Source organism: Globicephala melas, chromosome 2 (assembly GCF_963455315.2).
Source record: "Globicephala melas chromosome 2, mGloMel1.2, whole genome shotgun sequence".
Taxonomy (NCBI): Eukaryota; Metazoa; Chordata; class Mammalia; order Artiodactyla; family Delphinidae; genus Globicephala; species Globicephala melas.
The window spans coordinates 168,380,899-168,407,502 of NC_083315.2; the positions used below are offsets into that span (position 1 = coordinate 168,380,899).

A 26,604-nucleotide genomic window follows, 5' to 3' on the forward strand; every position below is an offset into this window, starting at 1 on the left:
CTTCTTTCACTCAGCATAATGTTTTTTAGATTCTTCTATGCTGTCAGGTATATCAGAACTTCATTCCTTTTCATTGACTAATATGTCTTTGTACATATATTCTATTCTATGACGTGTTTATCCAATACTCTGCAGATAAAAATCTGAGTTGTTTTCAGTTTAGGGCTGTTATGAATAAGGTTGCTGTGAACATTCTTTTACAGATACCCACACTTTTCAAAAGTTCAATGTAGGGCTTCCCTGGTGGCGCAGTGGTTGAGAGTCCGCCTGCCGATGCAGGGGACGTGGGTTCGTGCTCCGGTCTGGGAGGATCCCACGTGCCGCGGAGTGGCTGGGCCCGTGAGCCATGGCCACTGAGCCTGCGCGTCCGGAGCCTGTGCTCCGCAACGGGAGAGGCCACAACAGTGTATATCACTTTGCTTTTACAAAAGACCTACAGTAGTACCTGTTTTCGCTACCTGAAAGAAATCCAAAGAGGATTTTAGCTTTTGCGAGAAAAGGTAATGACTTCTCCGCTTGTTTCCTGTTTGTTTGTTTTTCTTTTTAATTTTGTGGCCGTGCTGCGCGGCATGTGGGATCTTAGTTCCCCAAGCAGGGATCGAACCCGCCCCCCCTGCAGAGGCAGCAGAGCCTTAACCACTGGACCGCCAGGGAAGTCCCACTTCTCTGCTACACACCATTTCGGCTCAAGAACAGTTGCATAGGAACTGTTCAGATAGTGGGGAAACTGCACACGTCATACAAGATATTTTGTGGCCACTGTTCATTGGTTTTTTCAAAAGAGAGTCAATTAAATACAAATATTAAATAAATGGTATAGGTGCTGTAGAGCTGTGTCAAAAATTATAAAGTGGTCCTTGAATTATTGAAGATAATCTACCCACTCACTTTACAGAGGGAGTCGGAAGCTCGTTCAGGATCACAGCAAGTCAGGAAGCCCAGAGTGGACCCAGCTTCTCCTGCAGGTTAGATGCTTACGCCAGGGTTCCCTACCTTCACATACTGACATGTGAGGTCAGATAACACTTTGCTGTGGGGGGCTGTCCTGTGCACTGTAGGATGTGTAGCAGCACCTCTGGCCTCCATCCACTAGATGCCAGGAGCACCTCCACCCCCAGTTGTGACAACCAAAAATGTCTCCAGACGTGGACAATGTCCACCATTTGAGCCCAGCTGCTCTAGACCATGCTGCTGTGGCCTTGGGTTTCCAAATGCCCTACTGGCTCAGAGACTTCCATAAAGCAGCCGAGGCCCCAAGCATGGGATCTACACCACATCCCATGCTTCTCCTCTTGTGGCGTCTGTGTACAGGGATGTTTGTATCTCTTGGGACCTCCCAGCCCCATCCTATTAAATAAACTCTAACAGAGACCCGCCAGCCATGAGCGCTCCCTCCCCACTCTCGCAGAGACTTGCCGGGGGTTGGTTACCTGCAGCGCCGAGAGACGGTCCTTGGTGCTCAGCCGGCACTTGCGCCCCATGCAGCCGTGCACCCGCTCCACCACCGCCTTCAGCCACAGCTGGAACTCGTCCACGCTCAGCTGGAAATGTTCATGCTCCTGGGTCACCTGCTCCAGCAGGTCCACTCTGTTCTGTGGGAGGGGAGGAGAGTCACCGGCCATAAAGGTCCCCAGCCCAGGCTGCCCCTCGCCTGGCCTCCCAGGCCTGAATCTGTGTGTGTGTGTGTGTGTGTGTGTGTGTGTGTGTGTGTGTGTGTGTGTGTGTGTGTGTGTGTGTGTGTGTGTGTGTGTGTGTGTGTGTGTGTGTGTGTGTGTAGGGAGCGTGGGACACAACTGACCCTCAGCCCTTTCGCTGGACACAAAGATCCCGGACATTCTTCTCTACCTCATCAGCAATCAGTCAAGAAATTCTTGGCTTTAGAGACCAAAACATGCCAGCACTGGGCTTGTCAACCACACAGTGGGCTTTTCTTCCTGCCACGTCCTAGGAATGGCACTCAAGATGGGGCCGTGGTAACAACTACATAACACTACCATTTGAGCACTTAACCAAGGTGCCGGCGCTGCCCTAAGAACTTTGTGTACAAGATCATCTCACTGAATGCTCCTGACTGCCCCCATAATGTGGTACCATTATTATCCCAGTCTGATAGATGGGGAAACCAAGGCACGGAAAGTGAAATGACTTGCCCAAGGTCACCTGGCTAGGAAAGCACCAAGATTCCAACCTGGGAGGTAAGGCTGGGCCAACGCATCTCTGCTCCATTGCGACTATGTTCATGGGGTACGAGAGTAAACAGCAGGCTGCCCCCCATTTCCCCCGAGTGTGGTGATTTGCCTGCATGTGTTGGAATTGCCTCTATTTTCAGACACTCCCACTGAAGCTCTAACCACACAGGGGCAAGATGGTGTCCTAAGGGTGGGTGACATTTGGGGAGATAACAGTGCCCTGCTATAAGACCTACTGTGTGCCTAGAATTCTGATTTTCAAAACACACCCCGATTACAGCACCATCTCTTTAAACCCCTCCACTGCTCCCCACTGCCCCCAGGCCCAGGTCCAAGCATTGTAGCCTGGTGGTCAAGGGCAGGACCCCACGATGCGGCTCTGCAGACCAGCGGTCAAGACCCTGGGCTTGGGAGCCCACTGCCTGGGGCTTGACCCTGGCCCCCCTCGAGCTTGTAATTAACCCCTCCGTATGGTGTGGTTGATAACAGTAACTGCCTCATCAGGGTGGCATTAACTGAGTCAGGGCTCGCACAACCCCAGAACAGCACCAGACAGCTAGTAAGAGCTTGAGAACTCTGTGCCATTGTTTATTGTCACCTGTGTCCCTCTGCTCTTGTCACACCCAACCAGGTGAGAGGTGCCCACGTGGCAGTGCTCATCTCCAGGCCCCACCTGCTCTGAGGCTTTGCCCACTGCCCCAGGCTGTGGCTCTCCCCCAGCCTTGTCTACCGAATTGTCATCTGGTGGGGACCAAGCGCTCCCTAAGGACATGGGGGTTGATTTCATCTCCCTGGTCCCGCTCAGGGCAGGCTCTGAGACTAAGTGCTTCCTGAGTGGCCAGAGGTAACTAAGTGTGGGGTGTGTGCCGGGGGAGGGATCTCTCCAAGGAGAGCCAAGAAAAAGGAACCAGGGGACCTTCGTTTAATAAGCACCTACTATGTACCTGGAAATAGACCGGCATTATCGTATTTAATATCTTCACGAGGATCCCAAACTGTCCCATTATGCGCGCATCCAAATGGGTGTCGGGAGGTAACTTAACTCTTGCAGACAAGATTTAAACGCCAAGTTCAGACTCCAGAATCACTGCTCAGGCCCAGCGGGTGGCAGAATCTCTCGTTCTCGCAGATGGGAGATATTCTGGGCTTTGCCTGCCACGTGGTTTCCGCTGCAACTTCTCCACCACTTGTGTGCTACTTACATCGTAGCACCCAAGTTGCAGCCACAGGCAGACACACAAAGAATGGCTGTATTCCAACCAAATGAATCATGGGCACTGACATTTGAATTTCCTATCATTTTCACATGTCATGAAATAGTCTGCTTTTAATTTTCCCCCAACCGTTGAAAAATATAAAAACTATTTTTGGTTTACAGGTCATAAAAAAGTCAGGAATTGGGCTGGACTGAACCTATGGGCAGTGGTTTGCTGACCTCAGCTCTCAGCCATGGAGTCAGGCCACGTTCAGGAAGGTCCTGACCTTCTACGAGGCTAAGTCAACCATTCTCAACTGGGAAGGGTAGACGGACACGTGGATTTGAAAGACCCCCCTGGCTATGTGTGTGTGCCTTCCCCTCCCGTGCAGAAGCCCCTCACCAAACCTAGAAACACCAATTCATTGAAACCTTTGCAACACCCATGGCAAGTAGGGGAAAATATCCCCATTTCAGAGACGGGGAAACCAAGGCACAAGATCAAGTCCTTCAGTGAAGAACTGAGAATCCTCTCACTATGGGAGGGAGGCTCAGCGCTTGACAGATGGGAAACACGGGGCTGCTTGAATTCAGAAAGTGGACCAAGGTTCCCCTGCTGCTCCCCGTCCCCCGCAGGGTTATTTGCATCCACCAGAATCCTCCCCGAGCTTCCTCCATCCACGAGAAGATTCATTTACGAAACAAAGTGGGTCAAGAATACTAAGCAGAGAATAGGGGCTGGGCCCCTGGTTGACACGCATGGTGATAAAGGTTGCAGTGCAGCAAACTCTCCAATAAAAGTGCCGGCTGGCGGCTCTGTGTGTGTGAAGAATGAGGTGCTGGCACTGGGGGAGATCCAGAGTAAATAAAAGCCTCTGTGACGGTGAGCAGGCGGCTAGGAGAGGAACGCGGCCGAGCAGGGCAGGCATCCAGCCGCGCTCTGTGCCAGGCGTAAAGAGATCACAGAACACAATTCACCACGGGCGGGCAGGGCACGTCGGAGGAATGTGGGTGACAAATGGGAGAGGGTTTCACCTCCTCTCGTTACACCAAACAATCAAACCATCTGTGTGGGCAGAGTTGTCAGGAATGTCAAAACCCAACCAATTAACAAGGGCGGGCGGGAGTGGATTTGTGCCTCTGCAAAGGGCTGCAGGAAGAGCTCTGATTCCTGGCCGAGATGCCAAACAAACCCAGCCACAGAGGGAAGCAGGGAGGAGGAGGGTGCTACTATCTGCCTGGCCCTTCAGAAAACAATCATTGGATTAAAAACCATCAGGCAAAGTAAACAAGCAGGCCCCGCCCACGGGCAACCAGCCTGCTTTGTCTATTCTCGGCTTTCAGTGGCTTTCTGCTGGCTGTGCCACTGCTAATTCCCGGGCTTGGCCACTTTCCCTGATCAAGAATCTCCCTTCAGGGGGTGGTCACGAAGGATACAGTCCAGAGGTGACCCCCGCTGTGCTTCTGTGGTCCTGTCCCTGTCAACACCAGAGGCCTTGCTAATTAACATATTGGAAGTCAAAACTGGATTTTTAAAGGCAAAAGTAGTGGCTTGTTAACCAGCACAAGAAATAATGAAATGGGCTCTCCTCGGTGAAAGTTGAGATATTAGTACATACGGTATCTCCTATGGCCTGAGATGCATCCTCCCCAAATTCACACGATGAAGCCCTAGCCCTCAATGTGATGGTGTTTGGGGGCAGGGCCTTTGGGAGGTGATTAGGGTTATATGAGGTCATGAGGGTGGGGCCCTCAGGATGGGATGAGTGCCCCTATAAGAACAGACACCAGAGAGCTTGCTGACCCTCCCTCTCCAGCGTGTGAAGACACAGCAAGAAGGTTACCATCTTCAAGCCAAGAAGAGGCCCCTCACCAGGAACCAAATCTGCTGACACCTAGAGTTCGAACTTCCCAGCCTCCAGAACTGTGAGAAACAAATTCCTGTTTTTTAAGCCACCAAGTCTATGGTATTCTGTTCTGTCCACCCGAGCAGACTAAGACAATATCCCAGAGATGCTTCCCACCCTTTGAATAGGCCTGGACCTCTAGGGGTCCCTGCATGGCTCTCCTACTCTCACTGGGGTGGGAGGATTTCAGTTGCCTGCCTCAGGGTGGCTTTCTCGTCTGACTTTAGTGCAAGGTGAGACCTTCATCAAATGTCCAGAGCAGGTGACCAGGAGGCATCCGGGCTACCAAGAACCTCTGAGGACTACTGGACATGCAGTGTCCCTCACCCTGCTTAGGGTGGAGCCAGAGTGTCTTCCTTTCGTCTGGGGCTGGAAGGCCCAGTATGGGGTATGCCCTGGGAGGCTGACGCTGGGGAAGCTATATCCTATTTTACTGAAGAGGACCCTTGCTAAGGGTGATATAACAGTTTGCCCCTCTCAGTAGCTCCTGTCTTCTGAAGGTCATGGCATCATCTGGAAGCTATGACTGTTCTCACCAACAAAATGCACATGCACATGACAGTTTGAGTATAACTTCAGAGAGGCTCTGTAGGGGCCTGCCCTGGCCTCTCCCTCATACCGCCTTTCAATCTTCTACTGCCGGCTCTGGGAGAGACGAGAAACAGCTCTCCATTCACCACCCCTACCCCCAACCCCATCCCGAGAGCTAACCGGGCTCCCTGTGAGTTAGAACACAGCTCCCAAACCTCTGGCAGCCAGGAGCAGGAAACCAAGGGTCTGTGAGCTTCAGTCAACAGCTCAAAAGGCCAAACTGAACGGCCTTCTCTCATAGGGTCCAGTCACCCTGCACACCCCCCAGTTTCCACACTGAGGTCAAAATTCACCAGCCCGTCTGGCAACTCGGAGGGCTTCTGCCAGGGCGGCAGCTTCCCCCCACCCCTTCATCATAGGCAGAGCCCCCAGGCTCCTGCCCCCAGGATGCTGCCAGCTGGGCTCCGCCTCGGGAAAACCCTTGGAAACAACCTGCTCCCTCATCCAGGGGCTCGAAACCTCCCATGTACCACTGCGTCCACTTTCTGAGCTGGACCCACAGGAGCTCTGGCGGCCCCGATCTCCCCTGATGGACACAGGTGCAGCGACTCACCCAGGACCCGGGGCAACCACCAAAGGAGGACCCCACATAGGGAGTCGCCTAGGACTTTCGGTTCTTTCTGATGGGCCAGGGGTATCTGACCCTTAGATTATTATTATTTTTTTAATTAAAGTATAGTTGATTTACAATGTTGTGTTAATTTCTTCTGTATACAGCAGAGTGATTCAGTCATATAGATATATACATTCTTTTTCGTATTCTTTTCCATTGTGGTTTATCACAGGATACTGAATATAGTTCCCTGTGCTATACTGTAGGACCTTGTTGTTTATCTGTAGATTATTTTTTAAGTCAAAATTTAAAAAAAGGGCCCAGTCACACCTTCTCTACTTACCACATAAGAAGGTTGGGAGACTCAAATGAGGTCAAAGACATGAAGGGACTAGGAAAAGATAGCATTCGCCAATAAGAGTTGTGATTTCTATGAATTTTTGGATCCAGTGAGGGGAGGGTTCCCTGGAGGGACGATGAGAATCTCTGAGGTGATCATTTCTTAGAATTGGTGCTCACCGGTGCCCCAGGCATGCCCCTTCCACACACACGCGTGTACACTTACACACACACACACACAAAACCACTTTCCATTTCCTGCACGAGGCGCTCTCTGCTGATTGGCACAAGCACCTGTTTCTTGTAAAGTCTCAGCAGCAAGGAGGCCATGGGCCAGGCACCTCCCCTGCCTGAGCCCGTGGGGCAGACCTGGAGAGAGAATTGCTGTTAAGCAGGCTCTAGACACTTGGATGCCGTGAGGGAGGACCAGCTGGCTACAGCTCTGAGAGCCAAGCTCCACCCCGCCTGCCTGTCCTCCGAGCCTCCCAGCTGCAGGGGCGGGGTTCTCATTCATTCAATGAAGGGCTCCGAGCACCTGATACGTGGCAGACACCATTGTTGTCGCTATTTCTTCTCACTGCTACCGAGAGCACAAGTCATCCTTTATTCTGGGAAAATGCCTGCCAATTTCAAAGAGTTCACATGCAAACTCATTCAGTCCTACACCCTGGCTCCAGGTAGGGTGAGCACCCCGAGGCCACACAGCTGGGAAGCAGCAGAGCCTGGCTGGAACCCAGGTCCCTTTCCAAGCATTCTGGGGCCAGCGTCCTATTCCTACTCAAGGTTTCTCAGATCTCTGCTTATTATAGAACCATTTCCCATAACTTGAAGGACCCAGGAGACTTCCACCTCCAGCAACATGGGAGAGCTGAATACCCTTCCACCGTAGCCAGCCAGAAATGCTGGATAAAATGTAACAAGCATCATTTAAATGCAGAACCACGCACACACCGCACACACCAAGGTAAGAGATAGCCCGTGGACCAGATGCAAAGATGCTATGGAAACCTGGATGCTAAACCCACATGTGTGCTTGACGTCTTCTTGGGTTTAATGCTCAGGTTGGAGGAGGAGGTAAGACTCTGGGCCCAGGGGGGCAGAGACCACGGCAAAAAGGCAGAATACTCAGGGGACTCCCCCTCTGTCAAAGGGTGAACTAGAGAAAAAAACCTTCCCACCAGCGCAATACAAGACAGAAGCATATGTGTTTCAGCCTGGGGTCTGGCTGAAAAGACAAATGAAAAGATAGTCACCTTTCAGAGTATGGAGCCAGGAGCCTCTTGCATCATTTTGGCTTAGGGTTCAAGTGCAGAGAACCCACTTGATTTAGGAACCCCCAAAACATTTCAGTGACACTCAATGGGAACCCTGAAGGTAAATTCCCATGGTAGCCTGGCTGAAGAAAACACAAGCTCTCTGAGGGCCAGGCCCAGCCACGGGGTTCTGCAGATAAGGCCCCAAATAGGATGAGCTCACAGCTCAGAATTACGAAGTCTCCAAGGAAATGATCCACCATATCAGGAGACCCAACAGACGGCAGTATCAGGCCAGGAACTTCAGCTACTAGAGCAGCCTGACGATTATAAAATGTGTATGATTAAAATGACTACAGATAGAATCCGTACCTGAGAGGAGTGCCAAGTTTAAGAGAAAAAGGACAATGAAAAAAAGAAGGGCTTCCCTGGTGGCGCAGTGGTTAAGAATCCGTCTGCCAACGCAGGGGACACGGGTTCGAGCCCTGGTCCGGGAAGATCCCACGTGCCGCAGAGCAACTAAGCCTGTGCACCGCAACTACTGAGCCTGCGCTCTAGAGCCCATGAGCCACAGCTACTGAGCCCGCATGCTGCAACTACTGAAGCCTGCACGTCTAGAGCCCGTGCTCTGCAACGAGAAGCCGCTGCGATGAGAAGACCACACACCGTAATGAAGAGTAGCCCTCGCTCACCGCAACTAGAGAAAGCCTGCGTGTAGCAACGAAGACCCAATGCGCTAAAAAATAAATAAATAAAATAAGTAAATTTAAAAAAAAAAAAAGAAGAAAGAAAGGAAAAAAATGAATGACGGATATAATACAAAACCAAATAGAATTTCTTGAAACAAAATTGAACTTAATAACTCAATGGACTGTTTAAACCAAGGCAAGAATGAGGTGAGAGACGGGGACAAAGAATGGGCAGAGGAATTGGGGGAAGGACAAAAGAGAGCAGAGGAGGAAAGCAAAGGAGAAGGACTAAAGGGCAGGAGGAGGGAGGGAAGGAAGGAAAGAGGGAGGGAGAGGGGAGGGGAGCTGGGTGGAAGTGAACCTCAAAGTCCATCAGTCAGTCAGTCAACATACACTTACTAAGTACCCACATGTGTATTAAGCATGAGCAACGCTGGCCATACAGATAGTAGATAATGTGTCAACGGGTGGATGGATGGTGGAGGGGTGGGTGAATGGGTAGGTGGAAGATTGACAGGTAGGTAGTTATATAATGCTTGGGTGAGTGGATAAGGGATGGGTGACAAGTAGATAGTGAGTAGGTAAGTGGGTGAAGGGGTAAACGGTGGGTAGTAGATAGTGGAGAGATGGATGAGTACATGGGTATGTGAAGAGTACATAGGTGGGTTGATGAGTAGGTGAATGAATAGATGGGTGGGTGATTAAGTGGCTGGAGAGAGGAATAGGAGATCTAGTTAGGTTAGTGGAGAGGTAGATGGGTGAGTGAGTAAACAGATGGACAGGAGGGTGGGGAGATGGATGGGTGGGTGGGTAGGTAAGTGGATGGAGGGGTGACTGGGCAGATAGTACATAAGAGATTTGGTGGTTAGTTTAGAGGGGAAATAGATGGGTGGGTGGGTAGACAGTTGGATAGGAGGGTGGGGAGATGGATGGAGGATGGGTAGGTAAGTGGATGGAGGGGTGAGTGGGCAGATAGTAAATAAGGGATTTGGTGGTGGATGGAGTGGTGAGTGGGTAGATAGTAAATAAGGGATTTAGTAGTTAGTTTAGAGGGGAGATAGATGGGTGAGTGGGTAGACAGCTGGATAGGAGGGTGGGGAGATGGGTGGATGGTGGTGGGTGAGTGGTGTCGGGTGGGTGGATAGTAGATGGTGGGTAGATGGATGGATGGACAGATGGTGAGGGAGCAAACGAGTGGCTGGACGGGTAGATGGGAGCAGGTGACGGATGAAGGGGTGAAGACAGCCCGCTGCCCGCACCCACCTGGGCTTTGGTCTTCACCGCGTCGTACTCGGCTTTCAGCTTCTTCTGCGCGGCTTCGTCCACGCTGGGGTCCCCGATCCTGTTGAACAGGGAGGCCGCCTCCTCCAGCAGCCGGTCCAGGAGCGTGGCCTGATTGTCCACGTTCTGAAGCAGCACCTGGGCGTGGCTCAGCTGCCAGCGCTTCTCCTTCAGGCCCAGCTGCAGCTCCACAGGGGGCTCGAGCACCACCGTCATCTTCTGGAACCAGCGGTAGAACTCATCCCGGGCCAGCAGGTACTCGCTCCAGTGCAGCCACACCCACTCAATACGGCTGTAGGCAGAGGCCACGGCCATGAGCATCCCCCCACCAGGCTCATGGGCGGGGAGGCCGTGCCGCTGCCCCCTCCCCAGTACTGGGGGGCTGCGGGAGGGGGCACAAGGACACCCTCTCGGGCCTCACCCCAGTCCTGATAGACAAGACCCTCCCGTCTGGGAGACAAGCTCCATGGGGCTAATGATCAGGGTGGTTCAGATTCCAGACCTGCTCTGAGAACCCCCAGCCTGCTGAGGCCCTGAGCCACCAGGACCCCCAATTCCTATTAGTGATGCACAACGATGTCCACAGTTGTTTCTCTCTGGCGTTGGGACTCCACACACAGTCACCCTGGCTCTTACCACATGGGTGCCCACTAGCAGTCACGAGAAGACTGCCACGGGGAGTGTGTCTCTTAATTTGTGGAGTACAATAGGATCTGTGGGCTCGTCACCGCTCAGCGGGGACAGAGGGCTGGGGCCTGTGCACGGGTCCCAGGCGTGCCATGAACTCACTGCATTACCCCGCCTCTGCACCCGCCTCAGTTTCCCCGTCTGTAATGTGGAGATGGCCCTATCGGTCCAGCCAACATCAAGCTATTCGTTTGGAATTCCAAGTGAAAGAGTTTGAAGAGCAGAAAACACTGAGTAAAGTCCCCCCCGTCCACTCAACATTCTGGTTTCATAAAGACGGAGAAGATGCTGGCAGCTCCTGCCCACTGAGGACCTCCTGTGTGCCAAGCGCTGTGCCTGGCTCTCGACATTTGCTATCCCCCCGCCATCCTCCTAAAAACCTTCAAGAAACACTTGACTATACCCATTGTCCAGATGAGGCGCCTGAGGCTCAGGGGTCAAGTAACTTTCCCAAGGCCACACAGCAAGTAACCAGCAGAGCAAGAGGCGATCCTAGGTCAGGCAAAGCCCCCGCCCCTGACCTGGCTCCCTGGTACAAGCAGAGAATCTGGGCTAAAGCGCTAGCAAGGCAACAGGCCTTCTTACCCCCCGGGGCCATTTGGCCTTTCTGCTGGAGGATGCACACGCGGCAAGTCTACCAAGAATTAATTGTTGGCAAAACACGATGGGCTCCCACTGTCTATTATCCTCATTAAGCTTGATTATAATTAGAAAGAGGCAGGCAGGGTTGACTGACATCCCAAGAGAGCATCCTGTTCCCACTAATCCCAGGACTGAAGAAATGTCCCTTGGGCAGCAGCCCCAGGCCAGCGTGGTGGTGGGCACGGAGGGTCAGCAGCAGCCGCAGACAAAGGCCTGGAAAGGTACCCAGCCACCCTACCTGTGACAGTGGGTCATGTAGGTGACCGTCTCCTCCCACTGCGCTTTGACGTCCCTCAGCCGGGCCAGGATCTCGGGCTTCTGGTCCTCATGGCAGCATGCCAGGAGGGCTTCGGCCGCCCGCAGCACCATGTCCACCTTCACGCGGCCCTCTGGCTCTAGCTGGCATATTTTCTGTTGTGGACAGAAAGCCAGTTCCCAGGAGTTAGACAACACGCCAACAGGCAGAGCCTTGGGAAGACAGTGGCAAGACATGGAAAGAGGCAGGACTTTGAGACCAGAGGAGCTGGGGTTCGAGTCGCAGCCCCTGCCCCTCCTCCTGTGACCTTGGGCAGGCTGCTAAGGGCTCTGGGGTGGGAGCGAGTGGCGATGGAGATTAATCAGCACAGAACCGCCCAGAGCTGTCTGATGATAGGAGTGCCCTCCCTTCCCTGATGGGCCTGTTTCCAGCTGCGTGAACCCAGAAAAGTTTCATTACTTCCCTGGCCTTGGTTTTCTTGTCTGTAAAGTGGGTGTATAGTAGTACTCAGCTCTCAGATTTTTTTTTTTTTCCAGAATTAACTGAGAAAATGCATGTAAAGTGCATGTCCCAGTGTGTGGCACCATGAGAATCTGCCTCTCAGGCCCACTGCAGGGAGTGCGCTTGGCCCAGGTCCCCAGCCGAGGCTCGGAATTATCTCTGAGTTTGCCGTTGGCACCAGGGCCTCGCTCCCTCAGCTGTTCCCACCAGTGACCAAACAGGAACACGAAGGCAGGCCCGTTACTACAGGACACTGGGCTCCTCTGATGGGTGACTGATTCGGGACACCCCACGGCCTTGCCAAATTCCCTGAGAACCACCCGGCAGCCCAAGATTCTCCCTGCTCTCCCGGACTCAGGGTCGGACCTGCATTGGACTGACCGTGTCCCTCCCAGCCACCCCGGGTTCCCGTCCCATTTTCTCTCACAGATGGTTCCCTATTAAACGTCTTGCATATCTAACCTCACCTTGGCCTTGGCTTCTTGGAGGACCAAGGCTGATACACAACGCCTGGCAAATAGTACGTTATCTGGTAACGTTAGCTGTTGTCATTATTCACTGTTATTATTCTAGTTCTTTGGCAACTAAAGCTTGGTCTCTGCAGTCAAAATAAGATTAGACTCCAATTCCAGGGCTCGTCGCCACTACCTGTGTGACCTTTGTCATGGTACTTAAACTCTCCAGGCCTATGAAATGGGGGAAGATAATGGTTAACGCCACCCAAGGTTATAGTGACATTGCGAGATACACTAGCACATGGCCTGGCCCACACTGCATCTCCCATCACTCCAAAATTGTTCACCGTTACCGCTATCTTTTGCTTACCTTCTGATTATGTTTACTGACAGCACAGCATTTGCCTAAAGCTCCAGCTGTTCCCCAGCCTGTCTCCCTAAGGCTGGCAGTCAGTTTTCTTAGACTGATGTCCCAGTGGGCTGGCCGTCTGAGCCTTCGCTGTGGGTGGGGTCGGGGAGGGGCTCCTGCCGTGTCCAGGGCTGCCCCACTGACAACTCTGTGGTCCCAGGCAGGTCACTCTGTCACTCAGAGATGGTGATAACAATCTCTGCTTTGTCTATCTCATAGGATTATAATATTACTTTTCAAAAACACTATTAATTAGAACATAGATGTTAGTGGACTTTATAAACCACTGAGCGGTTATGCAGACCCTCCCCCAACACGTGCAAACGGGCAATGGTCCCAGTCCTTTTTTGTTACCTCGTATGACAGTGGTTAACGATGGTTAATGATGACATCGATGATAGTATAGAGCAGCAGTCCCCAAGCTTTTGGGCACCAGGGACCGGTTTCGTGGAAGACAGTTTTTCCACGGGTGGTGGCAGGGTGGGAGGTGCTTCAGGTCGTTATGTGGGCAACGGGGAGAAGCAGAAGAAGCTTCGCTCGTGTGCCTGCTATGCAGCCAGTTTCCTGACAGGCCACAGATGGGTACCGGTCCCCGGCTCAGGGCTTGGGGACCCCGGGTATAGAGGGACTTCCCTGCCTATGCGTGTTATCAAAGAGTGAGGTTGAAGAACCTCCTTACAAGGGCTGTCTCTGTGCTCTGAGTGGGGTGTAGAGAGGTAGCGTGAGGAGCAGGGAGGTTCCCCCAGAGAGGAAAAGAGCTGTGGTCTGGGGCTCAGGGCTGGGACCAGCAGCAGGATTTGCCGGACCGTAGCAGGTAACGGGGAGAGCAGGCGCCCAGCAGGGACCCCAAGTCCCGCTCAGCAGTGGGCAGCAAAGTGGCGGACAAAGGCACCACAGTGACGAGTGTGGACCAAAGACCCAGGGCCACCGTGGAATGTTCTGGACTGAGTAAGATTACCCACCCCCTGAACAGAACATTTCACACCTCTCAGAAGAAGGGGTCCCCCAGCATGGCTGAGGATGAATTTCTTGCCATCCAGTGAGATTTAATTTGATTAGAACTAATAATAATAGGGCTTCCCTGGTGGCGCAGTGGTTGGGAGTCCGCCTGCCGATGCAGGGGACGCGGGTTCGTGGCCCGGTCCGGGAAGATCCCACATGCCGCGGAGCGGCTGGGCCCGTGAGCCATGGCCGCTGAGCCTGCGCGTCCGGAGCCTGTGCTCCGCAGCGGGAGAGGCCATGGTAGTGAGAGGCCCGCGTACCGTAAAAAAAAAAAAAAGAAAAGAAAGAAATAATAATAATAATTCAGGATCTGATGTCTCTGACACCCAGAGTTGTGGCGTAGACCCCATGCCCAATCCCCAAGCTGGCAAGATGGGCACCAGGGTGATTCCAGTTTTACCAGTGGGGGCACCGGGGACCCACAGAAACCTTAGCTTTGCAGAACAATTCTCTGCAGCGGTTAGCGAGGCCTCCTCTACAGGGGCTGCCCAACTTAACCTCAGTCGGAATCCAGCTCCGTGAATGAAGGGAGACAGCAGCTTGGGGAAGAAACTAAATTCAGTCTCTCTCTGCCACACTCACAAGGAACCAGTCCAGGGTCCTGATGGTGTGACCTCCTCTAGGCCTCCGGACCTTTGCCCTCCTGATTCCTGGCCAGGGAAGCACAGGCTGGACCAGGGGAACATGGGAGATGGGGGGACCCACCGCTCTTTGCAGGGGAGTGAGCCTGTTGCCTCCCTGCAAAGAGAGAAGAGCTGGCCAGTCCCAAAGGCCGGCAGAACATGAGCCCCACCTGGCCTGAAGCAGAAACCCCTGCCCCCAAACCAAAACACTGACCAGAGGTATGTCTGCTGTGGGACCAGAGGCATGTCTGCTGTGGGACCAGAGGCATGTCTGCTGTGGGACCAGAGGCTAGAGCTGAGCTGGCAAAGCCAACCTTCGAGAAGCAGATTCCACCCTCCTTCTCTGCCCTGATGATTCCGCTCTTTGGCTCGTGCGTGGTTCTCCTACAGCCCCACCCCAGCAAGGACACGGTCCAGGAGTGCTTGGCAAGGGACACGAGCCAGCTGGGAAGGGAGTCATTGAACTGTAGCCACAAAGCAATTCTGATTCGAGGGAGCCAGTGAGGGCAAAAGTCAGCCGGGGTTTGGGTGGAGGGAAAACCTCAGCAGGGAGGAGAAGCAGTTCAGGAAGGCTGGAGGAATGTGGTGAGTCAGGGCTTTCCCTCAACGCAGTCACGGCCAGATGGGCGCTGTCCTGGGTAATATGCTGAGTACTGTGCTGAGTGCTCTGCTGGGTACCAAGCTGAGTACTGTGTTGGGTACTGTGCTGAGTACTGTGCTGGGTACTAGAGTCCAGGAGGGAAACAAACATGGCCCGATGCTTGCAGGCTGTAAGGGGGTCTGCAGACAAGGGCACAGATGACTGTGAAAGAGCTGTGACAGACCCCAAACTTGGAGCTCTGAGGAAGGATGTGGGCAAACCAAGAAGGCCTCATGAGGAGGTGGCGGTGGCACCAGGCCTCAGTGCTGAGCAGACATTTGAGCCAGCAAAGCTGGGAAAACACGGCGTGTTCAGGGCATCCGGCTTTTGGAAGCCAAGTCCTAGGAAATGTGGCACGTCTCTGACCATAAAGAGGCTTGGAAACCAGTAAGGAAACAGCCTGGCCTAGACCCCAAGCGCAGAGCCGCGGAGGGCAAAGAGACAAGATGCGGCGACCTGGGAGACCAGCCGCTGCGGGCACCGGCGTGGGCTGGGAGAGTCCACAGGCTGGTGTCCCTGCATCGAAACCACGAGAAACAACCTTCTCCACTGGCTCTGCCAGCGTGCCCTGCACTTTGCCAAGTGCGCCAGTAAGTCACTGGCCTCAATCTTCCCACCCTCCTGCAAGGTGGCAACTAGCACTTTCCCCAGGAGTGAAGCTCAGAAGGCACTGGAAATTCTCCCCAGGTGCCACAGCCGGAGCGGGGATTCGAACCCAGGCCTGCAGGCCCCAGGCCCCAGCTCTCCCCCTCCCCCAGGCTCCTCCCTCCCCTCCCCCTGGACCCCCATCCTGGCTAACTCCTCATTCAAGCCTCAGCAGTGAAGTCACGTGTCCCCAGAGGCCTTCTCTAGGTGACCGGTCCCTGCCGGGGGTTCTTCCTGAACTTTACAACTGGGAAAATGAGGCGGCAGGAGGGCATGGGACCCGCTCCTGGCCACACAGCTACTAAGCTGCAGAGTTGGATCAGAACTCATATCCTGGTCACTCCAGCCAACAGGCACTTGGGACGTGCATCACTGAGCTGGTGGAGGGATCGCATGGGAGACCCCAGCCCCAGGGGAGGTCCCATGGGCCAGCAGGCGGAGAAGGCTCTAGCTGCTCCCTTTCACCAGAGGACAAGGGTGAAATGTTTTCTTATTGCAAAACTGGTTTTGAAACATCAAAGCACACAGAAAACAAGCGGGTCTGAGCCCCGTAGGAGAGCACGGTGGTGGGGCACCCAGGACACGGCTCCCTTGACCTAGGCTCCAGGCCAAATCCCTGAGGGCTCACCTGATGGAAGTGCTCCCTCGGCTTCCAGAACCCGGTCACCTTGGCCTTGCCAACAGCTCTTCCTAAGGGCCGCCCTTGCCTTTGCCTAACGAAGCCAGACCCACCACCAGGGGGTAATGAGCTGTTAGCAAATGGTGCAAGGTCCAAAGGGATTGGTGCGCTAAGACAGCAAGTGCTGTGCAGGGCTGCCAGGAGCTGGGGCTGGGGCTGGGGGAAGGGGTTAGGAAAGACACGTGGGCGAGGGGACGTTTCATTTCACATGCACACCCACACCCAAACGAAAGGGCGTTCCAACTACAGGCAACAGCACACACAAAGGTTTGGTGATAGGAAATCTAGGAGGTTTTCTGCCAGCGGGAGAGGATGTGTGCCTGGGAGGTCGGCTGGAGGGGGAAGCTGAGGCTGGAGAAGAAGGTTGTGGCAGATAAGTAGTGGAGGACGTTTGATGCCAGGTGAAGCTGGGTTTTCTCTCGCAGGCAATGGGGAGCCATAGAAGGTTTTAGAGGAGGAGAATAACTTCACGAGACCCATGTTAGGGATGCACCTCGTACATACTTGTGCGACTGCAGGATTAGGTGCGTGCCTGTCCCCGTGATGCCGTGAACCCGAGCGTAGGGTGCGCCTCACCCCTTCCACCGCCCCAGAACCCCACACGGGGACAGTCAGTGATGCTCTGCACTCAGCCCTGGGTTCAAGCCCTAACAAGATCCATTCCTTCCACTCTGGCCCATCTCTGTGTCTAGGGATCCATTTCACTATTGAAAAGTGGGGACAATAGACCACGATCACAGGGCTTTGGGGAAACTAAACATGAAAGCTGATAGTACAGGCTTGAGCACATAATAGTTGCTGAATGAATGTCAGCTCCCTTCTCTCAGTGACCGGGCAGAGTCATCTTTTGATAACGAATATTGGTGACAATAATAATGACGATGATGACAGAGGCCAAGACTGACAAGAGAAGGGGCTTTGGCTGTCAACTCCTCTCCTCACCAGGCTTGCCCCTGACCTTCCAAATCTCCAACCCATCACCCGCTCTGTTACAGAGGAGGGGTCCTCCTTGGCTCCCTGTTCCAGGCTCTGGAACCACTGACCCCTCCCCACCTCTCTGGCCCTGACCCCTGCTTCTCCCTGATGGTTGATGCTGTCCCAACACCAACATCGGGGGTGTCCCACATGTGCCCCCAGCTGTGCCCACCTCCAGTTATTTTCCTATTCTGTTCGCTCTGCCTGGAGCCCCTTCCCTCCCCTCCCCCTGGATCCCCGAGTCTGACTAACTCCTCATTCAAGCCTCAGCAGTAAAGACCCTTGTCCCCAGAGGCCTCTCTTGACCCTCTAGACTGGGGGACGTGACCTCCTCGGGGCTCCCCGTGTACCCTGGGTTCTCCACTCACTTCACCGTCCAGTTGAGAAGCCTCTGACCAGGCCACTCAAGAATGGTCACCCCTCCTTTCTGCCGTGACGGTCCCCTGGGCAGGGCTCTCACCAGCTGCATCAAGTATCTGTTCATGGTTGCTATAAAAGGACGAGTGGTCCAGGGTGGTGCGTGCTAGGATGGTGCCACACCAAGAGGGAGGCCGAGCAGGGATGGGGGGCCTTTCCCACTGGGACAAGTGGGAGTCTCTGTGCCTACCTGGGAGGAGTTCCCTGAGGGCAGGGACCAGGCACCATCACCTGGCATCCCAAGGGTTCGAGGCCTGGCACAGGGGAGGCTGACGGAAATCGTGACTCAAAGTGGAGGGTCTCAGATCCTCTGGGGTCCGACCAATGAAGGACTGGGAAGGACTAATCTGAGGGCAACTGGGATGACAGGAAATGCCAGAAGACACTGGAGGGGACTGGGGGTGGGGGAGGGGGAATAGAGAGGGTGCCACTGTCACTGTCAACTCAGGTCATTTGCATCCAGCCTCACAGGTAGCACAGGGCTTTCTCTATGTTAACATCCATCAGCAACAAACGCCTCCTCAAGGCAGCTTGTGACCCACCCTCTCGAAGTCAGCATCCTGACACAATGAGCTTCACCCATTCTAGAAGGGAAGTGAAGAGAGGTCCAGTGGGGTCACAGGGCCAGCAGGAAGCAGAGCTGGGATTTGAACCCAGGACTTCCAGACTCCAAAGCCTGTCCTCTCTCTAGTCCAGTGAGCTGTTCTACTGAACAGAATGCCTGAGAAACCACAACACCCTGCACCCTGACGCTAGCAGAAGCACACGATGCTGTAGGGAAGCAGAAAGCAAATTTGAAAAGAAGTCAGAAGACCAGAATTCTAGGGTGGAGTGTCCTCCCCAGAGGCCTTTGCAACTTGAACAAGTCACCAGACCGCTCCAAGACCCAGTTTCCCCACTTTTAAAATGCAAACCCTGGGTCCTTCTTCATACTGTGTGGTGACACTTAAGCCGTTGGCCCTGAAAAGGTGATATCGATTCTTAATTTTAACTGTCCACTTCCAAAAAGAGCATTAGATATTTTCAATAAAATGTGCAAAATCAATAAGACAGCTCAAAAAAAAAAAAAAAGGAGAAAGAAAGAAAAGACAAGATACAGGGACATGGGTGTGGGGTCAGCTCTATTTCTAGCCTGTTGGGGGGTCAGTTTGTGCAGGAAGAGGTAAGCCTCCCCTTAAATAAAGCAACCATTGTTAGGTGATAAATTAGAATTGTGGCATATCCCAATGGATATGACCTGAGAGACGTTAAGTCAACTGCTTTACTTACAGATGGGAAACTGAGGCCCAGAGAGGGACAGGGATGTGGCCGAGGTCACACAGCACTTTAGATCAGCGTGGAGACTGCAACCCAGGTCTCTGACTCTTAGTCTAGAGTTCTTCCCCCGGCCCCTGGCCCAGAGCAGATGACCTCAGGTGGGGGGCACCACAGTGCTGGGCCAGTCACTGGGCATCGGCACTTCCGGTCAGGGTGGCACTGAGCCTCTGCCTTGTGCCAGGTCAGGGTAGAGCTGGACTATAAGAGCCAAGGGAGGGGCCTCAGCTGCAGAGAAGCAGAGAAGGGGCAGGAAGCAGGGCCTGGGCCACCTGGGGGTGGAGACCATCCCGCCGCACGGTGCCCCCTTCCAGGATGGGAGAGTCAGACCCTTACAATGAAAGTGTGATCCTAGGACTCCCAGCAAAGGTGTCACCGAGAGCACGTCAGAAATGTCACATCTCGGGTCCACCCCCAGCTCCTGGATCACAATCTGCACTTAAACCCCAGGAGATTCAAAGACATCAGATTTTGAGAACACCCGTCTAGTCCGCTCTGCTACGCAACAGCTGGGAAACCTGAGGCCTGAGAGGGAGGGACCGGGCCAAGGCCACAGGGTTATCAAGGCCACGGTCTCTGCATACCTCGGTCTCCCGCAGCCTGGCCTCCAGGGCTGCGCGGGGCCCCTGGGTGTTGTCATTGATCTGCAGCCGCTCCTGCACAGCCTTCATCCACTCCTGGGCATCCCCCATGCTCCTGGCGAAGCCCTCCTGCGGTTGCTGAGTCATGGCACCTGCAGGGGCTGAAGACAGGACCACACGAGGTCAGGCGCACAGGTGAGGAGGGCGGGGGGGAAGGCAAGCTGTGGAGAGGCCCCAGCCAGCTGATGGCGGCGAGGGTCGGGGAGCCTGACCCTGGGAATGGGGCTCGCCCTCCACCCCCAGCACCCTCCTGATGCCCAGCTTCGGTGCCAACAGCCAGAGGCGATCGTGTTTGTCAGAGAGCCAAAGGACTGGAAGTGGGCCGAGAAGGGAAACAGGTCTGGCCTCTCCGGGGGCTGGGCAGGGAGAGCGGGCCCAGGGTGCCCGGTTGGCAAAGGCTCCCTTTGTCTCAGATTCCCTGCTCCCCTCTGACGCTAGCTTGGCACTCAGGGCCAACTGTCTCCTGTCTTTTTGGCTGGAAACCCCTCCAAAAGGGGATCCTAAAACACACACAGGCTGAGATGTCTGTGACAGACACTGAATCTTGATCTGAATGGATCAAAAAGCCTCAACCTAAGAAACACAGTTTTTGGGCATTGGCCAGGCTGACGCCAGCCCCTGAATCTCACCTGAAATTAATATCTCAGGTTGGGGGATGGCCCGGTGAGCCAGGTGTCTTGTGGCTACTTCTCCACCAAACCTGGGTCCCTGGCAGATGTTCTAAGTGTTTCCACTGAGCTACGCACCACCTACCTCTTGGCAACCACTAACAATCAACTGACCTAGCATCTGAGCTGAGACCCACTGCCTTCGGGGATGCCCGCTTCCTGGCATAGGTCTCCCAGCTAAACCAACTGCTTTGCTATCCTGTCCCCTCCTCTCTTTCCCTTACCTTCTAGCTGCGGATACAAGGTCTCAGATTTTCTCACGTAACTTTCTTAAAATCCCATTAAGCCCAGGAAAAACTCTTCTGTATTTCAGTTCTAGTTGTCTGCTTACGGCAACTATAACCGACTTTGGATTAAAGTTATTTATATCTGCATCTTAGGTGAAAGGATTGTGTCTAGTTTATCCTCCAATCTCCCACAATGCCTAGCACAGAGTAAACCCTCTGCTGATGCTGAAATAGCCCAGCGTTGGCATAAAGCGTCATGCACCCAAAACCAACCACAGCATTTGTTAAAAAGGCAAAACAAAACAAAACTAAGAACAACCCAAATGCCCAACAATAGGAAATTAGTTAAGGAAAGTATCACACACTTGCACTTCAGAATATTATGCAGCCCGGGCTTCCCTGGTGGCGCAGTAGTTGAGAGTCCGCCTGCCGATGCAGGGGACACGGGTTCGTGCCCCGGTCCAGGAGGATCCCACGTGCCGCGGAGCAGCTGGGCCCGTGAGCCATGGCCGCTGAGCCTGCGCGTCCGGAGCCTGTGCTCCGCAGCGGGAGAGGCCACGACCGTGAGAGGCCCGCGTACCGCAAAAAAAAAAAAAAAAAAAAAAAAAAAAAGAATATTATGCAGCCAATAACAAGTAGGATTGAAATGAATTTGTGATGGAGAATACGTGGGTTCTAATGATAATATCAAAAAATGCAACAAAATTTATACTTAGTAGCCCCAGTTCTACAGCTAATAAAAACAAAACAACCACAAAAAAAACATGCTCATAGAAAAAGACTGGGAAATCTCGCCATTACGATGCCCACGTAGGGACTTCCCTGGCGGTCCAGTGGTTAGGACTCCGCACTTCCATTGCAGGGGGCATGGGTTTGATCCCTGGTCATGGAACTAAGATCCCGCAAGCCACGTGAAGTCGTCCAAACAAACAAACAAAAGCCAATGCCCATGTGATGAAGCGGAGAGAGGGGTGTGGGCAAGTGGCTGAAAGCATCCCACGTGACCTCGGGCCGCTCTTTTCCTGGCACGGTGTCTTCGGAGGCCACGTGGCTAAGGACCATTGTCTGGTTGGTGGAATCACAGTTGGAAGTTTTTCTGTTTCCCTATTTTTCCTCTTAGGCACTTTGTGAATTTTCCAGAAAAGGCAACCGTTACTTTAAAATTAAAAAAACCAAATAATTTCTTAACATTGGCTGAATTGTCTGTTGGCCCTTTTTTCTCAATCATCAGTTGGTTGTACAACAGGCGTTGACTGGGAATGTGGGCATCCCGCCCTTCACCTCTATCCCTGCACTGGCAGGTCTGCGATCAGATTGCGCGATGCACGCTGGGAGAGGGGAAGGACGCCACCAGCGAGGGGAAGGGAGTGTGTGACCCAGGGTGGGCTTCCCTCTGGGACCTCGGTCCTCAGAGCTCAGTCTCCCTATTTTCTTCTGGAGATGTTTTGATGTTTTTCTAACAACTTAATACGTTCCCTGCAGCCACTCCCTACCTTTGAATGCTTCGTTTGAAAAGCACGTTAGAATGCGCAGGCATTTAAATTGGTTCATTGTGGCTTTAATCTCTCGTCTAGTGTGTGACTTGATTGGCTTCCAAAAGCTCAGCTTTTATTTTTTACAAAGCGATGAATGGGAGGAGCCGAAACTAGCTCCCAGGGTTTCGGATGACAGGATGCGGAGGGGGGTGGATGCTCTAAACACCCAGAGGCAGCGAGGTTTGGAGAACCCTTCTTGCAGCTGGAAATGCCCAGGGCCTGGGAGGTGTGATGGTTTGGAGACCCCAAGGTACTCAAATGGAACACTAGGGGTCCGGCAGGGTGGGGCAGGACTCGGGTGGACCTCAGACCCACGGATCAGCCTCAGATGGGGGCTTCTAACCTTGGATGGGGGACCACTGTCAGCTTGGTGAAGCTGCCGGCAGAGTTCAAGAGACCAGGGCCTCTTGGCCTGTGCTACCAAACCACTTCATTCCAGGTCAGTGAAACACACAGGAATTAAACACGCACTTTTAGCTAAGCCAGATGCTACAACCACAGAAGCGAATAAGTGGGCACCACCTCTGCCTCAAGAAGCTTCCAGGGGGCTTCCCTGGTGGCGCAGTGGTTGAGAGTCCGCCTGCTGATGCAGAGGACACAGGTTCGTGCCCCGGTCCCGGAAGATCCCACATGGCGCGGAGCGGCTGGGCCCGTGAGCCATGGCCGCTGAGCCTGCGCGTCTGGAGCCTGTGCTCCGCAGCAGGAGAGGCTGCAACAGTGAGAGGCCCGCGTACCGCAAAAAAAAAAAAAAAGAAGAAGCTTCCAGAAGAGAAGCTGCATATTGAACACCTGTGTGGGCTGCAGGTGGATGAACTGCAAACCAGGGTGGGGGATTTGAGGGGAGGGGGATGGACTTCTACTGTGGACCCCTTCTTGGAATAAAGTCTTTAAATGCCGAGAATAAACTGCAAGAATTACAAAGGAAACCAATCATATTAAAACATAGTTATCAAAATATCAAAATCGAATTTATCACACACACACACACACACACACACACACACCCCACACACCACACACTACCTTACTAACACATTAAATCACAAGATCTAATGACAATGGGTCTAATAACTACTGGAATTTTGAAATACTGATGGGCATAAAATACACTTCAAGAAATCTACAATGACTGCAGTGCAACATAAAAATATATGTGACGAAGTTACAGCCACTGCTAATAACAGAGTAGGCTTTGATTTTGTTTTGCCTCCTGCATAACTGAAGAAATTGCCATTAGTTAGAGGTCAGTAGCAATTCTATCCATAGCCCCGTCAGTCCATGGACCTGGGTTAGAATCCACAACTGATGGAAAGGAGAGCCTGCTTCCTTACACAAGTTTAAAAGTTTAAAGTTAAAAAGCAAATGAGCAGCTCAAGAAAAGCCCACTCACAATTGGTTTATGGACCAGGAAGACATCCCTCCTTCGCATCCCTCACCGGGAACATCATGGATTTCCCTCCGTTTCCTCAATCGACTGCAACAGCTTCCGGCCCTCTTCCCATCCCTTCTCCGGGCGGGAACCAGAGGGGGCTTCCTAAAACACAAATCCAGCTGACCATTGCCCTGTTTAAAAGATACGTTGCAGCGGTCTTCCGACCGACCCCCAAGCCCTGAGCGTGACCCTGTTTCCAGCCTTGCTTCCTGCCATGCCTCCTCACAGCCAACCCCAGGGCAGATGTGCAGTTCTTAGTGCCTCTCTGACACAGCCAAGACAATGACCTCTGTTCCCTCTTCTAGAAGCGAGCCCCCTCCCCCAAGCATTGCTGTCCGGCGTGGAACCCCAGAGCATCGTGACCACCAACTATATTTTCTGGGCAGGCCACCTCCTCTCCTGCTGCCTTTCCACCTCTGCACCCCAGTGCTGGAGCGTCAAGTTACCAGCCCTTCGTTAATGTCGACTGAAAGAACAAATAAGCCAAGGAAACGACCCATAGTACTGGGCTGAGCAGGGTGGGAAGCCTTCCACAATGTGGCGGGGAAGGTAGGAGAAGGAGCCCTGGGCGTGGAATCTGCACATTTGCCCTGAGCACGCCTTTGCCTCTCTGGGCCTCAGTTTCCCCATGTGCACACTGTGAGTGTTGAACAGAGGGTCTCTGAGGGTCTTTGAGGTTGTGGGTTGGAAGGGTCCATATTACTGAGCTCTCTGTGAGCCACGCCAGCTGGGGCCTACGCATCAGCCTCTGCCCTCAGACTGTCAGCCTGGTGTGGGCCCTGGTGACCTTCTCTCCCCACGGACCCCCCTCCTTAGCCAGTTCAGAGCACCCCTTCCAGCATCGTGGCCCCTCTAAGGCAGGCCGAGGTGAGTAGCCTCCCAGGGCCACGTGGAAACTCCAAAGGAGGTGGTCCTGGGGACCTTTTATACAGTGGTGGGCACACTTTTTTTGTAAAGGGTCAGGTAGTGACTATCTTCATACTTTATCTATATACTTATAGTATATACTCTGCAGGTCATATACAGTCTCTGTTGCATATACTTCTTTGATTTTACAGCCCTTAAAAAATGTAAAACCCATTTCCCATTCACTGCACCAAAACAGACGACTAGCCCAATGTGGCCTATGGGCCACAGTTTGCCAACTTCAGCTGTAGATGCCCCAAGGCTGTAACCAGCAGCTGCAGGGAGCCACAGCGGCCAGCAGGCAAAGTGAGCGGCTAAGTGACCCACAGGCATGTGTCCTGGGATTGGACAGATGTTGAGGCCAGAAGGACTTATAATTGGTCCTGGTGGTCTTGGGCCCGCTATTCACGAGCCGTGTGACATCTGGCCAGTCAGTTAACTTCTCTGAGTCCCCATCTCCTCACCTGGAAATGGGGTTTAGTCCGCTTGGGATGCTATAATAAAATATCACAGACCAGGTGGCTTACAAACAGCAGAAATTTACTTTTCACAGTTCTGGAGGCTGGAAGTCTGAGATCAGGGAGCCAGCACAGTCACGGGAGACCTGGCTGCAGACTTCTCATTGTATCTTCACGTGGAAGAAGGGGTTAGGGAGCTCTGTGGGGTCTCTTTTATAAGGGCACTAATCCCATTCATGAGGGCTCCACCCTCATGTTAGAACAGGATTAGAATCACCTCCCAGATGCCCTAACTCCTGACACCATCACATTGGGGGTCAGGATTCCAACAGGTGAATTCTGAGGGGACATAAATATGCAGACCATGGCATGGGGACAACACCTAGATTTGGTTAATGAAAAAACCTCCTACCTAGCACCTGGAACACATTCCATACTTGGAAGCAGTTCTGTTTTTACCCCAAATTCCTCTGGGGTCAGGTGGAGGGCTTTCCTTCTTTAGAAACCTGCATCCAGACGGAGGCTCTCACACCATCCCAAAGGTGGGTGTGGGGTAGGAATGGGGGTTACTAGCCATAGACTAATGCATCTGTGCATCTTAACAGCTGCTGGGTGCTCAGGGTTCAGAGACGAACCAGGTAAGGCTCTGGCCCATGGGGCTCCGTGTCCAGTGAGGGGGCCAAAGTGAGCTTTGAGAGAGGGGAGTGCAAGCTGAGTGGGAGGTGCTGCAAGGATGCTGGGGAGGCTCTCGACACACTGGGGGATGGGGAGGCTGGAGCTCGAGGATGCGGGGAGGCAGTGAAGGAAGCAAGGGTCAGATCAGAGCCCCAGAGCCACATCCAGGAGGCTGGGCTGGTCCCTGGGGGCAATCGGGAGCCAACATGGGTTCAGGTGGGAGTGACAACACTGATTGAGGTTCAGGCGAGTCACCCTGGCTGGGGTGGGCGCAGAAGGGAAGCCCTGGCCAAGGGGGTGGGGGGAGGGGGTCAGCACAGACACGGGCAGCTGCATGAGGCCAAGGACCAGGCGGGAAGGCTGCAGGAGCGAGCATGGCAGGCACGCCTCTCTGGGAGGGAGGGGGGAATTCTCATCGTCCATGAGTTTGTTCTTCTTGGATTGGTTGAGTGGACACAGGATTTAAAAAAAATGGAACTATGCATTTTCCAAACATTTTGGCAAAAAACAAAAAAACCAAAAAAACGTGCTCAGGCATTTTTTAAAAAGCTGTTTCCATTTCCAAGTCCCTTCTTGGGTAGCAGCCCTGGGGTGCTGCTGCAGGCAGCAAGGAAGTGGGGCTCCAGATGCACCTCTGGGCTGTCCCTGAGGAACCACAGACAGGATGCAGGCCCTTTCTGGTTCAGGCCGGCGCTGGTCTGCTGCAGGAGATGGTTAGAAAGGAAGCAGCCTTGGTTTTCAGCGTCCCGTGTGGTTATCACAAATGACAGCCAGAAGAGAAATGATCTTTTTTCCTTGATGACAGACAAGCCAGGGCAGG

General features: G+C 53.3%; 1 protein-coding gene across 4 annotated transcripts in view; it reads right to left on the bottom strand.

Annotated features, from left to right (window-relative positions):
* Window positions 1-26,604, bottom strand: part of SYNE3 (spectrin repeat containing nuclear envelope family member 3) — a 91,463-nt gene that overhangs the window by 32,894 nt on the left and 31,965 nt on the right. For 2 of the 4 annotated variants that reach the window (XM_030883460.2, XM_060295251.1), the window contains 4 exons: window positions 19,827-19,984; window positions 11,565-11,737; window positions 9,980-10,289; window positions 1,431-1,592 (listed from right to left, as the gene is read on the bottom strand). In XM_030883460.2, the coding sequence (XP_030739320.2) occupies window positions 1,431-1,592; window positions 9,980-10,289; window positions 11,565-11,737; window positions 19,827-19,970 (789 nt within the window). In that variant the 5' untranslated portion in view covers window positions 19,971-19,984. Of the gene's footprint in view, window positions 1-1,430; window positions 1,593-9,979; window positions 10,290-11,564; window positions 11,738-19,826; window positions 19,985-23,703; window positions 23,807-26,604 lie in introns of those variants that run through there. The other 2 variants (XM_030883459.2, XM_060295252.1) reach the window with 2 other exon arrangements.